Source organism: Dunckerocampus dactyliophorus, chromosome 18, assembly GCF_027744805.1.
Source record: "Dunckerocampus dactyliophorus isolate RoL2022-P2 chromosome 18, RoL_Ddac_1.1, whole genome shotgun sequence".
Lineage (NCBI taxonomy): Eukaryota > Metazoa > Chordata > Actinopteri > Syngnathiformes > Syngnathidae > Dunckerocampus > Dunckerocampus dactyliophorus.
The window spans coordinates 4,832,677-4,847,237 of NC_072836.1; the positions used below are offsets into that span (position 1 = coordinate 4,832,677).

The following is a 14,561-nucleotide window of genomic DNA, read 5'->3' on the forward strand; positions in this document are numbered from 1 at the left end:
CATTTCGATGGCTGTCAGAGTAAAAGCCTCTTTACAAAAATACTTCCTCAAACTGTCAGTTGTTCTGAAAAGTAGGTGGACTCATAGAGCTCATTGGCTGTTGCTGGGATACGCCCCTGATTGACACCTTCCGAGTTCCGGTCCATTCCGTTGTGCGCAGAAGTTGCTAGTCACAGGGGCCACAATGGCGTTTGTAGTCTCCTGCTGCTAGGGCTGTGGATGTATTAAATCCATTAGCATCGCCCTAAATATAGGCCTGGTTGATTTCCAGAGCCATTGATAGTAAACTGGAACATCTACTGCACACGAAAAAACTATGATTTCTTATCAATATTGAGTTTGTAGAGGATAAAGCTTACATTAAAGGGAACATGTAAACAGCACCCACCGGGTCAAGTTTTCATTTTGTTGGAGAGGCGAGCGTCTTCAAGTGAAGACATTTGCTCGTTACTGAATGCTAAGACCGTAATTCTGTGGAATAAAATCACCTTTCCCTAACTTGGCACCGGACAAGGACAGCTTTGACAAAAGGACTTTTTTCTTTTTTACGGCTACACTCGCTAGCTACCCAGCTAGTTAGCTAGCGGTTGCTAGCTAAGTTGAGACGAAGACGACAGCACAATGCTCCAATGTTAGGTAGGCAAATTTCATTTACGGTCCAAGTAAATGTTCTGCGTCGCTGCACAGCAACGGTGGATTTTTTTGTCTTTTTAGAGGAGTTTGGACGACAAGTCAAGTGGAATGAATCAGCTTTAAGGACGGAGACGGGACGTTTGCGGCCTAGTGCGGTCATTTTCTGTATTTTGTGTGCTTAGGAACACTGTGAGTATTTGCACTTGAATCCACGCCCCCGTTAATGACTTGCTTGGACCGCCAAGGCCCAGCCGCAGGAGGAGAGGTACCGACGCCGGCTTGAGGGATGCCTGGGTCGGACCGACACCATGGGACCAAGCGGAAGCCGGAATCGAGCATCAGCAGCTTGGCACACGGCGCCAATGCTGCGTTCCACACGGCTGCGGGGGACATGACCAGCCAAGACGGCAAGTTGCATGTAAAATCTCTAATGTCCTCCAGCAAACGTAAACGACATAAATCAGCCAAATTTCGGGAACCATCGTCTACACCTGCACCCGAATATTTTACCCTGGGCTACACGGCGCCCCCTAGTGTCAGCCTGGTGAAGCCTTTGGTGGAGTACGATGACATAAGTTCGGACTCTGACACTTTCTCAGACCCCCCGACCTCTAGACCACTTGAGAGGGTTGTTGTGGAGCGACTGGAGCCCTCACCGGAGTACTTTATTGAAGAGCCCAGCCGAGAGAGCAAGCCGCACAGACACTCTCGGAAAAAGTCCAAGGACCCCAACAAGGTTCGAGACCCCGGCAATGGGGAGCGTGGTAGCAAAAAGAAGAGCAGCAAGGACCGGGAGAAGGGGGCGTCTCGGATGAGCAAGGAGAAATCCGCCTCCTCTGGCCCATCCAAACACTACATCCAGCAAGAAGTAGACTTCAAACGAATTGATCCCCTGCTGGCCTCCCAGGTGCACCCTGCAGCCAGCGTAGGGAGCACGTCCTCCACGTCCTCGTCCCGCAGCAAGGAGAGCGGCCGCTCGGGCAAGTCTCGCAAAGACAAACAGCAGAGACGAGAAGGTCGCCTAGAAGGCGGTCATGGCAACACAGAGAAGGTTCGGGGAGACAGGAGCCACCGCAAGTCCTCCAAGAGCCACAAGTCCAGCCCCAAGGGCAAGTCGAGTAGAGGTAGTCCTCGCAGGAAACCCCCCAGCACTGCTCTGTCGCCCAGTCCGAGGAGAGGAGGGGCTGGGAGTGAGAGTCCATTGGGTGGGGGTGGCGGCGGTAGCGGGTATGGCCAACCTGGGGACGATGGCTACACCAGGCGCAAAGCTTCCAGTCCTTACGGGGACACGAGCCACCATAGCAGGCAGAGATCGGACAGCCCCTATGGCAGCAGACACAGATCCTCCAGCTTTGAGAGGGACAACAGCCCCTTCTCCAGGAGGCGCTCCATCAGCCCCTATGCTCCTCGCCGGTCCTCCAGCACAAGCCCGATGTCTCGGTGAGTACGTGCAGTACAGTTTTGAGGGACATGTTTGGCGATCAGCACAGTGGCCGAGTGGTTAGCATGTTGGCCACACCTGGGTTCGAATCTCCTCTTGGGCATCTCTGTGTGTAGTTTGCATGTTCTCCCTGTGTGTGGGTTTTCTCCTCGTACTCCGGTTTCCTCCCACATTCCAAAAACATGCATGTAAGGTTAATTCGTGACTCTAAACTGTCCATAGGTGTGAGTGTGAGTGTAAATGGTTGTTTGTCTATATGTGCCCTGCGATTGGCTGTCGACCAGTCCAGGATGTACCCCATCTCTCGCCTGAAGTCAGCTGGGATAGGCTCCAGCATACCCCCGCGACCCTAATGAGGATAAGCGGCGTAGAAGATGGATGTTTGGCGATCACAGACATGGTTTCTCAGGACATGCCTCATACGGCCAGTATTGACACATGTAAAGTTATTGTATCCAAAAGTGAAAACCAAAGACCTGTTGAGCTTGCTTGTCTGGAAAATTGCTTTAAGTCAAGACACACATTGTTCTTGTATAGAATTTGTCACGCTTGCAGAAAGAATATCAAGTTCCCCCTGCATGACGCAAACAAAAGCCTGAGATAGTCAAATATGTCCAAACAGGCATGGAGTAGCACACCTCAGCCATTTTGTTTCTTCAGAGCAACATGTTGCACTAAACGTTGCTTCTGCGTCTCTTAAAAACCACAGCAACAACCACATATAAAGCTCATGCAATTTAAAGTCCATTTTAAATGCACCTTGAAAGGCTTGGGCAGCAATTCCACTTCTGATTGTGTGCAATTGATTGCTGATTTTAATGGCATCTAGAGGCAAAATTGGGTGCACTACTTTATTGCTACCAGCAGAGATGCTGTTGAGTCAGTCGCAAGTTTGCTATCTGAAAAGTACCATCAGTTATTAGCAGTTGACCTCCACTGCTCCAGTCAACTTTATTGTGAATAATATATGCTGTAACAAATATATAGCTGTATAAATCAACGTAAAAAATAATTGACCCATATTATGCTGAGCAGCCAGGGCAGAGAGGTGTGAACGGTGCTACTGTTTCCTTGCAGTAACTTCTGTTTCCTGTTTTATGGTTATCAGAGTTTTGGGTTTTGTCATCTCTGGTACTCTTCAGTGGTGGCATGACAAAAAGCTAAAGAAAAAGCAAAACAATGAGATGGAATAAAGACTTTAAATGCACGCTGATCATAGGTCATGTGCGAAATTTTGAAGTCTTGCATGACTCCTTTTGAAGAGGTTTTTTTTTTGTCGTTTTATAAATTGTACAACCTTTGGGACATTCAAACCACTGATGTTTGGTTTTAAAAAATTTCAGATGATGTTTAAACATTTGTCATGATGACTTAAACACCTCCAATTTTCTTAACTTGGCTTTTAGACGCTCGGGCCGCTCCAGGAGTCGATCTCCGATGCAGTACACCTCTTCACGTCGGTCTTCCTCTCGTTCCTGTGGCAAGAGGCATGGCGGCTCCTCCACCGGTCCAGGCCCCAGCTCCTACAGCAGCCGACCTACCAGCCGCTCCCCTCCCACCAGCCGCCTGCCCCTCAATTCCAGCCTGGGTGCCGAGCTCACCCGCAGGAAGAAGGAACGACAGGCTGCCGAGGCAGCTGCCCGTGCCAGCAGCAGCAGTGCGGCCTCCCCGGCTCCACCAAAACCTGCAGCCTCCTCAACGGCATCCTCTTCCTCTTCACGGCCTCAGGCTGAGGCTCCGCGGGAGGAAAAGGACTCTGGAGAAATGGAATCTCGGCCTCCTGAGGAGTCCCCACAAGGTGTGCCCATCATGGAAGCGCCGCATGCTGCGCCTTTACCATTCTCTTCCACCTCCAACATCTCCCCTGCTGCTCCTCCTCCTCCTGAACCATCACCCCCAGAGCCCTCGGGTCCAACAACCTCTGCTGGGCCAGTTCCCCCACCGCCTCCCCCGCCCCCACCAACGCCGCCGCCGCAGGCCGACATCACCGTTCAACCACCTGCACCCTCAGCTGCCGCCAAATCACCAGCGCCTATTCCCACACGAAGCCCCGCACGACAGACGCCGCTCCACAAGACGTCAACTCTTCCCCCTCTGCCTCTACCCCCCATGTTGCTGGGAAACTCTCAGGACAGGTGAGGAGGATCCTTGAAACAACACCCTCAATTCCCGTGTTGTGGTAATGTTATATTGAAGTACATCAAATGCTTTTTTTTTTCCTTCATCAGCCCAAAGAGGACCACTCATCCTCAGAAAGGGTCCAGAAAGGAGAAGGATATGCGGAGCCGACCATCCATCATTGACCTCCCGCTACCGCCCACCCTGCCCGGAGGCGACGGCTCACCCCTCCAGTTGCCTATCCATCACGGACTGTCACTTCCACAGCCAGTCCTTAAAAAGAGACCAAAGTTCGTTTATTTCACATTCTTATTTTATATGCCTCCAAATTAAATCTCACTTGTTTGTTTTGTCAGGATTTGTTGCCCTCGTTATGGCGAGCGCAAGCACACCCAGAGTGATTGGGGCAAGCGATGCGTGGATAAGTTTGACATCATAGGTATCATAGGAGAAGGCACCTACGGCCAGGTGTACAAAGCCAAGGACAAAGACACAGGTAAGACCATCCACTGTCAAGGTTTTCTCTCCCTTCAAAACAAGTTGAGCTCTAAATGTCGCAAACTCCCGACAAGGTGAACTGGTGGCTCTGAAGAAAGTGCGCTTAGACAACGAGAAAGAGGGCTTCCCCATCACGGCCATCAGAGAGATTAAGATCCTGCGGCAGCTCAAACACAGCAGCGTTGTCAACATGAAGGAGATTGTCACGGACAAGCAAGACGCGCTCGACTTTAAAAAGGACAAAGGTAAGCAGCTCTGGCAAGAACAGCAGTGTACGATATTATGCACTTGATCAACTTTTTACATTAACACTGTAACTCACACTGTAAAGAAAGGTAACACCGCCACAGTAAAATAGAAAGTGTGGCAAAGTATTGCAGAGGCAATCTGCAATACTTTGTGCGCAAGTAGTACACAAATACACACTCACTGCTCTGCTGAAACCATCATAATTAAAATCCAAATAGTTAGTAAATGTTATGTTTGTTGCTTGTTTAACAACAGGAGCAGCGGTGTAACTCTTTATTGCTTTATTAGCACATTGCCATTACTTGCTGCTAGCTTCAACAGCGTGTATACTTCCGGTTTCCCTCGAGCGCTAAGCCTTCTGGGTAACGCAGTATTCATCCACATTAACAACCCAACATCTCCGAAAACGCAGTTGCACTGACTATGAATCAGTTTAATTTGTAGGTGAAATTGACTGCAGATGTGAGTGAAATTTTGTAAATGTAACTCCATCAGACAGTATAACTCCTATCTTGTAGTTGTGTATTTGTATTATATGGGATGTGTATTTTATATATAGTATGGGAGAGACTCTAAATGCCCCTGGACTGAAGTGTCGAGCAGAAGTTTGTCAGCAACAAAAAATATTCAATCATAATAAAATAACATCGGTAAATGAACTGGTAGGGTTGCCAACTTCTGCAGGGCCAACCAACCCGACTGTTTCTGATTTTTTTGTCTTTGTGTAAAACTAGTTTTGTACTATTTGACACAAACCTGAATTTAATTTGATGCCTGTTTTAGAGTAATGCAAATACCTGTACATTGGAAATTAATTCTTCAGTAATATATATTGTTTTGTTAAGAATAACAGAATTAAGAGAATAAAATAACAATGTAAATATTTTTGTTCTAGAATCTATCCTGCTTAAACAGAGTAGTATAAAAGTATAAGAGTATAAATTGAGTGTCCAGGTCTATGATAGGGCAGGTGTATCCAACTTCCATCACTATTAAATCTATTTTGACGAAAAGAAAGGAGAGGTGAGCTGTTTGTGTTTTATGTGACTGGCAACATTTCAGTTGTATTTTATTTACAAAGCACATCGCCGTGTGATCATTGTCTTTATGCTATTTTGTGGTCAATTGTCTGTAAATACAGGCATTGTGTCTGAATTGAACAATTATATAAATACTAAGAGCTGAAGCAAATATTCTTTGGTGAACTACTCAACATCAGCTGGCTACTGCTAACTTACAAGGTTCATGTTGGAAACCCCTGTGATACGGGTGTAACTATCTTAAAGCTGGATACACTACATGTTTATGCTAAAGAACATAGACACACAACTAGTGTTTTTTGTAGACAAGACATAATTATAATGGTAACAAGACAGCAAGGTTGTTAAGTGACACTTTAAAAGTTAGTTAGTACGTACCCCATGAACGTGATAGCCATTAGTAGCTTCCCCGTGGGACAAAAACAAGCGCTGAACAAACCACATTGCTTGTGTGTTTTAAAGACAATCTCACTGAAAAACGTCACATTTGGAGTCTGTGGACCAGAGGTTAGGCGGATAACTTTGCCGACAGAGTGAGAGTGAGAGCCAGGCAAAATGTGTAAACAAAGACAGAAAAGTCAAACTGCAAAGAGGTTGAAACATGAGTGATCACACTCGCTGGCATCAATAGGCAGACTGAGACAAGCTGTCTCAATTGACGCCACATATTAAATACTATTTTTCATTCTCACAGTAATTGAAGACAAAGTGCATCTCTTTCAACTCAATACAGGACGTGTACTTTTGCCTGGTTGCACATGTGCGAGTAGATGAAAAATTCATATTTTTGTCACAAAATGCGACCCTGTTGTCGTAGTGTGGAGGCCTGCACACTAGGTTCACATATTTGCTGAAGAAAAACAAAACAAAACAAACTTACAGCTCCCACATCTGTGATGAAAAGTTGGCAGAGCTCCAGGCTACATTTAAAGATGTGTGGTGAAGCCTTTTTCTTTTTTTTTTTTTAAACTCTTACAAAGTTGTCCTGTGAAAATAGTTGTTTATAAAAAGGCATGATGATACCCAGCATTTGGTTTTTATTTTGTGCTGTTTGTTACTGAGTTTTAAAGCAGGAGGGTTATGGGACATACATAATTCCATCAAATGAACGAGAAGTAGGATAAATCACTGCTGATAGATGCTATCACCGAGCTGAAATAGCAAAGACAAATCAACCGACTATAAATCAACTGACTATAACACTGGTCGGTACATTGCAGAATATTATAGCAGGCTTGCAGAATTACCTTCTCCATTTGCTGAGGACATTTGCCGTGTTTTTTAGGGGCGTTTTACCTGGTCTTTGAGTACATGGACCACGACCTCATGGGCCTGCTGGAGTCGGGCCTGGTCCAGTTCTCGCATGAGCACATTCGCAGCTTCATGCGCCAGCTGATGGAGGGCCTGGATTACTGCCACAAGAACAACTTCCTGCATAGGGACATTAAGTGCTCCAACATACTGCTCAACAACAGGTAAGACGTCACTACGGATGGAGTTGAAAGCATGTTCTGTCACGTGTTGCTCATGTGAGATGCTCTGGTGCGTTTGTACAGGGGTCAGATCAAACTGGCTGACTTTGGTTTGGCCCGGCTTTACAATTCTGAAGAAAGGTAAGGGAGGCTTTGTTGGTGTATGCATGCAACTTTTTTGGTAGTGATGCTATGACCTTGGTAGTTTCCTCTGTATTAGCATTCACTCGCCACTAGATGGCACTGTTACGCTACCGAGGTACTCCATTAGTGTTGGCTGATTTCTTTGCTTTCAGTCGTCCATACACTAATAAAGTCATCACGCTGTGGTACCGGCCCCCTGAGCTCCTGCTGGGGGAGGAGAGGTACTCTCCAGCTATCGATGTGTGGAGCTGTGGGTGAGTGTCTGAGCTTTCTCATCACCTCCCTCTCCTGCCGTTGCGCATGGTGTTGACTAACTTTACCAATACCTGTCGCCTCAGGTGCATTCTGGGAGAGCTGTTCACCAAGAAGCCCATCTTTCAAGCTAACCAAGAGCTTTTGCAGCTGGAGCTCATCAGGTAGGTCATCACCTCTTTGTAAACCAAAAAACAGTTCTGTGCAAACCCCACCAATGATGTCACTTTTGCCCCCCAGTCGTCTGTGTGGCTCTCCTTGTCCTGCTGTCTGGCCTGACGTCATCAAGCTACCCCTCTTCAACACCATGAAGCCCAAGAAACAGTACCGACGGCGACTGCGGGAGGAGTTCGCCTTGTACGTTGTCGTAGCTACGGTCACTTGTTTTTTTCTTCAGTCGCACAGCTGAAAATGGCCTTCCTGTGTGTACAGCTTGCCCACGTCTGCCTTGGACCTGCTGGACCGCATGCTGACCCTCGACCCGTTGCGGCGCTGCACGTCGGAGGTCGCTCTCAACAGCGACTTCCTGAGCGACGTGGAGCCAAGCAAGATGCCGCCACCAGAGTCAGTACATTGTTTAGTTTTTGACTTATCGTAGAGTCTAGGTCTTGTTGGCGTAAACTGGTGTGTGCTTTGCTTTCCAGTCTTCCTCACCACCAAGACTGCCACGAGCTGTGGAGCAAGAAGCGACGGCGGGCGCGTCAGAGCGGGCTGCCTGAGGATGTGCCTGTGCCCAAAGTGCCCCGGAAGGACGCGTCGGGCACCTCCAGCAGCGAGAACAGTCGACCGCAAACTAGCCCGGCCGGAGCCCCGCCTCCTCCGCCGGGAAAGCCGCCTGCGGCTGCCCTCCCGGACAATGACTTGTCAGGTAACGATGGAACTAAATAAACACGCATAAAATGTTCTTTTTGACATCAGACACATCGGAGTGTAAAAATAAGTCAACCACTGTTACCTCCTTAAGAAAACGAAGAAGTGACGTGTTGTGTTTTGATAGTGTCTCATCTTTTGACTTAAGTGTTGCAAAGAAAGCCAAAGAAAAAGCAAAACGCACAACCTGAATCTTATCTTCTGATGCTTGCTGAGGTCTTGTGTGACATTTAGCATGATGATGGTTTTGATGCCAGTAATTACATTTAATGTAGTGCTACTTTACAGGTATATTTTCACAAAATGTTTGGTCAGATACGACTTTTCAGTGTTAAGGGTTTTGCAGTAGCAAATGTAAACACCAGAAGGCAAACTTTGCTAAGATATGAACGGAATCTAAAGAAAAAAAGCTTTGTGGTAACGGTGACAAAGGGAGCCTCTTGAAATTTTTATTGTTTTCATTTTTATTATTATTATTATAATTATTATTATTATTATTATTATTATTACTATGGTAACTAAATCACCTTTTGAGGGTTTGAAGAAACTCAAACTTAACAAATGCTGCTGGCATGTGTATCCTGGTGAAAGTTGTTAACATTTTCATCACGACAGGACATACCAAAATCATCAGACACACAGGTAGTTGGCCATTTTAGTTTGCTGGTGTAATTTTGGGGGGCATGTGGGCCATTTGTCTTTATTTTTGGTCCAATGTAATGTTGAAAATTTGTCTGTAGAATATGTCGCGGGCCAATAAATGAGTTGTAGGTTGCAAATGGGCCCTGGGATCCACTTGCCATAGGCACTTTATTTTTAGGATGTTAATATTGGTTTTCCTCCTTCAGCACTGGGAGCTGCCGCCGAGCAGTTGAACCAGACGGAGCTGGCCTTGCTGCTCAACCTCCTCCAGGGACAGACGGATCTCTCGCTGCCCCAGGTGGCCCAGCTCCTCAACCTCTCAAACGCAGAGACTCTCAGCCAGTCCTTGTCCGCCCTCAGTGAGACCTCCGACCACCACCAGGGGGCTCTGGAGCACCAGGGACTGGGCACATCGTCCTCCTCCAGGACCCATCCCGTGGAGCTGGCTCCCGAGCCGCAGGAGCTCTCGCCAACCTCCGGCGATGCGACCCACATCCCGGAGGACCAGGCCAACTTGCTGGCTCTCATTTTGGGCCACATCATGAAGCCGCAAGGCGAGGAGCAAGCCGACGAGAGCAACGGCGTCCAATCGGAGGAGGCACTAACGCGCGGTTCATCCGCCTCTACTACTGACCGCAAGGGCAAGTCTGGCTTTAGTTTGTAGGAGGTGACACGGGGGAACAAGCAGGGTCATGTGGAAATCACTTGGGACTGCAGTAGAACAAGAAGTATTGCTACTCTAGATTTCTATCACACGGTAATATTTACAATATCTGATTAAATTAGCAAGATAATCAAAATAAATTAATTTGGCAAATAATCCCTCTCCCATTTTTAATCCCAACATTCCTCAAAATTCACACTTTTTTTTTTTTTTTGCTTTGTCCATGTACCCACACTCCCAACCACATATTATGACAAATGTATAAAACAATGTCTAGTGTTTTCATGTTAGGGGGTACCCGTAACGGTTCAGTGCACATGGCCCGATGGTGTTACACAATAAAAGCACCACAAAGTCAAGTGTCATTCATTTAAAGGAGGAAAAAAAACTTCATGCAGGATTTTTTTGTACCCCCTCTTTCCCACTCTTCCTTCCTCAGTCATTGCTTGTGTATCTCCTCCACTTTTGTTTTTTTTCCCTTCACCTCCACACTGTCTCATCCTCAGCAGGAAGCTTCAGACTGTCTGGTCAGCCTTTTTACACACAACGAATAATAAATTATGAAATGGAAATAAATGTTTTCAACCTTTTAGACCTCACCTGCATGTGTTTTTCTATTATTCCCCCCCCCCCCCCCCCGCACGTTTTTTTTTTTTATCGCTTCACACCGCTTTAATTACTTCAGTTAGTAATTCAGAACGTGGTTAAGTGGACAACAAAACGCCACATTGACGGTCCTGTCGTGCAGTCAAGGCACAGTGGTGCAACTTTTCACAACTTTTAACTTGTGGTCGCCCCCCTTTTTGTCTATCCAGCTTTGTACATGCCATTCCCATTGTTTCTACCCCCCGTCCTGTATATTCCTTAATTTACGTCATTGGGAAGTTGCATAAAGATTCAAAAAGTAGGCTGGAATTGTGACATATTATCGTTTATTTTACTTGGATGATACGAGTAGATCTAATGCGTTTGTTTATAACGTCCAATGGCTCCCTCTTGTGGAGAAGGTGGGAACTGCAACCTAATGCATGACCAGCTGTTGTCCTCCTATTCATCCGTCGTTTATGCCAGCTAACATGTGTCGTCTTCTCTTCAGATGTCCCAAAAAGGAAGCCCTTCGGGACCCACGGTGCGCACCCATCCGCCAAGCAACGTCCACCTTCCCCGCCCAGCCCGCCTTCATCAGCCCGACCAGATGAAGTCGACCCCAGCCAGGACATCCGCCCTGTGGTGGCGGCCGCTCTGCTCCAGCTCATCTCCCAGCAAGACTCGGATACCAGTGCTTCTCCATGTGGCGACGCCCCGTCACCTGCCGTGCAGGGGCAGGGGCAGCCACCCTGGGTTGCAGACTCCCCCTCTAAAGCGTCGCCTGTAGAGGAGGGCTCAGATGAAGTGGCGGGTTCTTCTCGCACAGCACAGTTCCCTAAAGACCAGGACCTCCGCTTCGGAACTGCCCGTTAAGACTGAGCAGATCCTTATCTGAGGTTACCTTCAGATTCAGCAGGAAGTGAATGTTAAATGGAGTGTTTGGTTTCTGGATGATTCTTGCTTCCAAAGTGTTCCATATCTACAAGCACTCCACTTTGGGAAGCTTCTCTGATTTACACCCCTCCCCCCCAAACACACCACACATACACACAAATGAATGATTGCTGTACCCCTTGCAGTGCCGACCTCCATGGAGGTTTTGCTGCCCACTGGAACCAAGACAAAGTTGGTGGTTTCCTGATGAAGTTGACATGCTGGCTAGCTTCCTCGTTTGGCCTCCTCGTGACCCCTCCTGAGTGACCTTGTGGATGGTGCTAACTGCAAGGCCCGATGCTTTTTTTTTTTCTTGAATCCATTTTACCGTCGTAAACTCAGCAGTGTCGTGACAAGCCTTAGCCCCGTAGCGCTCATCTTCTGCTCTTCAAAACATGAAATCACACGGTTCTGCTCGGTCAATTATGAATTTAGTTGGAAAAAAATACTTGATAACTTTTAAGCGCTTTTCCTGGAGGGCATCCAAAGCTGCTCGTTGCCTCCTTGTGTGCAGCAAAAGCTTTTTTTCTCTCTGTTTTGTTGTTGGTGCAATTATTTTCTAAATAAAGAAAATGATACGCTTGGAAAATAATTCTTATGATGGTCAATGATTGTTTCTATTTTTTTTGGAAGAGAAAAAAAAATTCACGTATCTAAAAGGAAAATAAATATTTTGTAATATGTGTTTTGTTTTAAGTTTATTAAAGGAAGTTATGCGACCAATTGACTTGTCCCTTGTTGGGTTTCTATCTTGAAGAATTCCCCTGTCCAATAGTGTAAAATCTATTTAAACCCATTTTCATTCCACAGGCCTCTTAGAGGTTGAGCCACTCAGGAAGTGAATAAAATACATACAAACATGCCCTCAACTAACGATTTGCAAATAAAGAAATATTCAACAGTATGAATAACATAGATGGTTGGTCTAAGTGTAATGTATAATACATTTACTAATTATTAAAATAATCAACTTGAATTGATGCTCACTTATGATTATTTGGAAATGCAGAGGGTCAGAGGGCCTATCAGCGTCCATCAGGAAGTAAACGGCCAGCATCTTAGGGGCGTGGTTTAGACAAACCCCAGACTCCCAGCACTGGCTTGTAAGTAGCCGCTCTCTGGAGAGGTTAGCTTCGATTTTTTTGTATCTTTATCAAAAAGTGGACAACATTTGTTCATTTAAAAAAGGACGACAATTTAATGGCGTTAATTAAAAGAACTCACCTGTCGTTTTCCTTCAATAAGACAAACGTGACTGCTATCTTAGTAGTGCATACTTTGCTACTACAGGTAAACGCCGTTACTGTAGCGCCCGCCTACTTGTTGATCTGATTGGCCGGAGTCTATTAGAGTGAGCATTGGTCCAATCAGTTTACAATTTTCTGTTTCATGATGAAACGCCTCACCTAGCTGGGCAATTTAATGTAATTATTTGCTTCTCAACATGTTAAAGATAAGTGAAATTGGTAAAATGATGTCTATTATGTATTTTTTTAGCATTAGACTGTGTTGAATATGAATTGTAGCCCAAGTTTGATCTCTTCATGGAGCTCCTGACAGGCAGACAAGGATCATAAACTGCATATTGGCAAGCCTGCCAGTGCTTGCACATGTGTGCGTTTGTGTGTGTGCACGTATGCATATGTGTGTGTTTGTGCGTGTGCACTGGGATCAGCCTCACAAACACGCCGGACCAGCTCCCCACTTGGCAGCCTAACAGCGACGCTTAGCCCTCTTGGCCCAAGCGTGCAGCTGAGACCTCTGGGTGAAAGATGCATTCATTCAGTGGCTCACCTGCCCTGCAGCACAGGCCCACTCACTGTGTGCGTGTGTGTGTGCCACTCCAGACAGTGTGTGTGTGCAGCTGTGTACACGTGCATGACTCGGTGTATGTTTCCGTCTGATGCTTTCGCCCACCGGGACTCCAAATAATAGTGAATGTGCCCGCAGGGAGCTTCCACAGGAGGAAAGGGTACCACCACTGCCAAGTCACAGAGACGAGACGAATAAATCAGGAGGGCGAGGAGAGGGAGGTGCACCAGGCTGCGCCATCAATCAGCGTGGCATCTTATGGGGGGGAAATGCCCATAAATGTGCCATGCTGCCAGTCTGGAGCATGTTGTCGCCATTCCACAGACGGCATCGTAATGGAACGCAGCCTCCATTTTGAGTGCCGTGACACTGATTGAACAACAGCAGTGATTGTCCAGCTTTGTTTACCTTTATATGAGGGTCCAACATGTCCACCACCTTAGCTGATTGCTTGAATAAGTTAAAACCTGACATGAAACAAAGGTAAGCTAATGAGTCGGTGGTAAAAAGGACAATATGCTTCCTGCTCCTGATTGCTTTGAGCGCCATGATCATTCCTCATGTTGCCACGGGACACAATGGACTGGTAGCTAGAAAGGACATTTTCATTTGGCAGCAAATTCACAGAAGCTGCTAGAAGAATAGAAGAGGTGATGAATAAGAGCACTAAAAGACATGCTATAGTTGACAAGTTGGCTGACCGATGCGTGACATTGAGTGTCCTTTTTTGAGATGCTCTATCTCCATCCACCTGTCATTCGGTTGATCTGTCCATTTGTCAGTCTATTCGTCCATCCGACCGTCGTTCCCTCGATCTGTCTGTCCGCCTGTCTTTCGGTACATCTATCTATCTATATGTCCATCTGTCTGTCAGTCCGTCCGACTGCCTATCCAGCCGTCCATGTCCATCAATCTCTGTCAACCTGTCTGTTGGTCTTTTATTCTGACTGTCAGTCAGTCAGCCTATTGTCAACCTGTCTTGCAGTCGATCGATACGTCGATCACGCTGTCCGTCCATCTGTCATTCTGTCCATCCATAAATCTATTAATCTGTCTGTTGTTCTTACAGTCTCTCAGGAGATATGTATTTTTCTTTCCTTCCACTTCACTATCGGTCTCTGTCTGTCCATCTACCTGTCTGTCCATCTGTACATCCATTTGTCTGTCCATCCGTCTGTCAGTCCATCCATCCCTGCGTTTATCTG

General features: G+C 46.6%; 1 protein-coding gene across 2 annotated transcripts; it reads left to right on the forward strand.

Annotated features, from left to right (window-relative positions):
• The first annotated feature begins 151 nt into the window (after positions 1–151).
• cdk12 (cyclin-dependent kinase 12) lies at positions 152–12,325 on the forward strand. Of its 2 annotated transcripts, XM_054759436.1 has the most exons (15): positions 152–636; positions 715–2,073; positions 3,481–4,209; positions 4,303–4,482; positions 4,549–4,688; positions 4,765–4,935; positions 7,265–7,454; positions 7,536–7,592; positions 7,748–7,849; positions 7,934–8,011; positions 8,088–8,204; positions 8,280–8,411; positions 8,492–8,715; positions 9,566–10,000; positions 11,120–12,325. In XM_054759436.1, the coding sequence occupies exons 2-15, from the start codon at positions 920–922 to the stop codon at positions 11,482–11,484; spliced, it is 4,074 nt and encodes a 1,357-aa protein (XP_054615411.1). In that variant the 5' UTR covers positions 152–636; positions 715–919; the 3' UTR covers positions 11,485–12,325. The 2 variants fall into 2 exon arrangements, with proteins under 2 accessions (XP_054615411.1, XP_054615410.1); XM_054759435.1 differs by having other exon boundaries at positions 152–2,073.
• The last annotated feature ends 2,236 nt before the right edge of the window (positions 12,326–14,561 follow it).

Coding starts and splice junctions, on each gene's coding strand:
- cdk12 (XM_054759435.1), top strand. CDS start 920: ATGCCTGGGTCGGACCGACACCATGGGACCAAGCGGAAGCCGGAATCG. Junction 4,936..7,264: donor CGACTTTAAAAAGGACAAAG/GTAAGCAGCTCT, acceptor CGTGTTTTTTAG/GGGCGTTTTACCTGGTCTTT. Junction 7,850..7,933: donor ATCGATGTGTGGAGCTGTGG/GTGAGTGTCTGA, acceptor CTGTCGCCTCAG/GTGCATTCTGGGAGAGCTGT.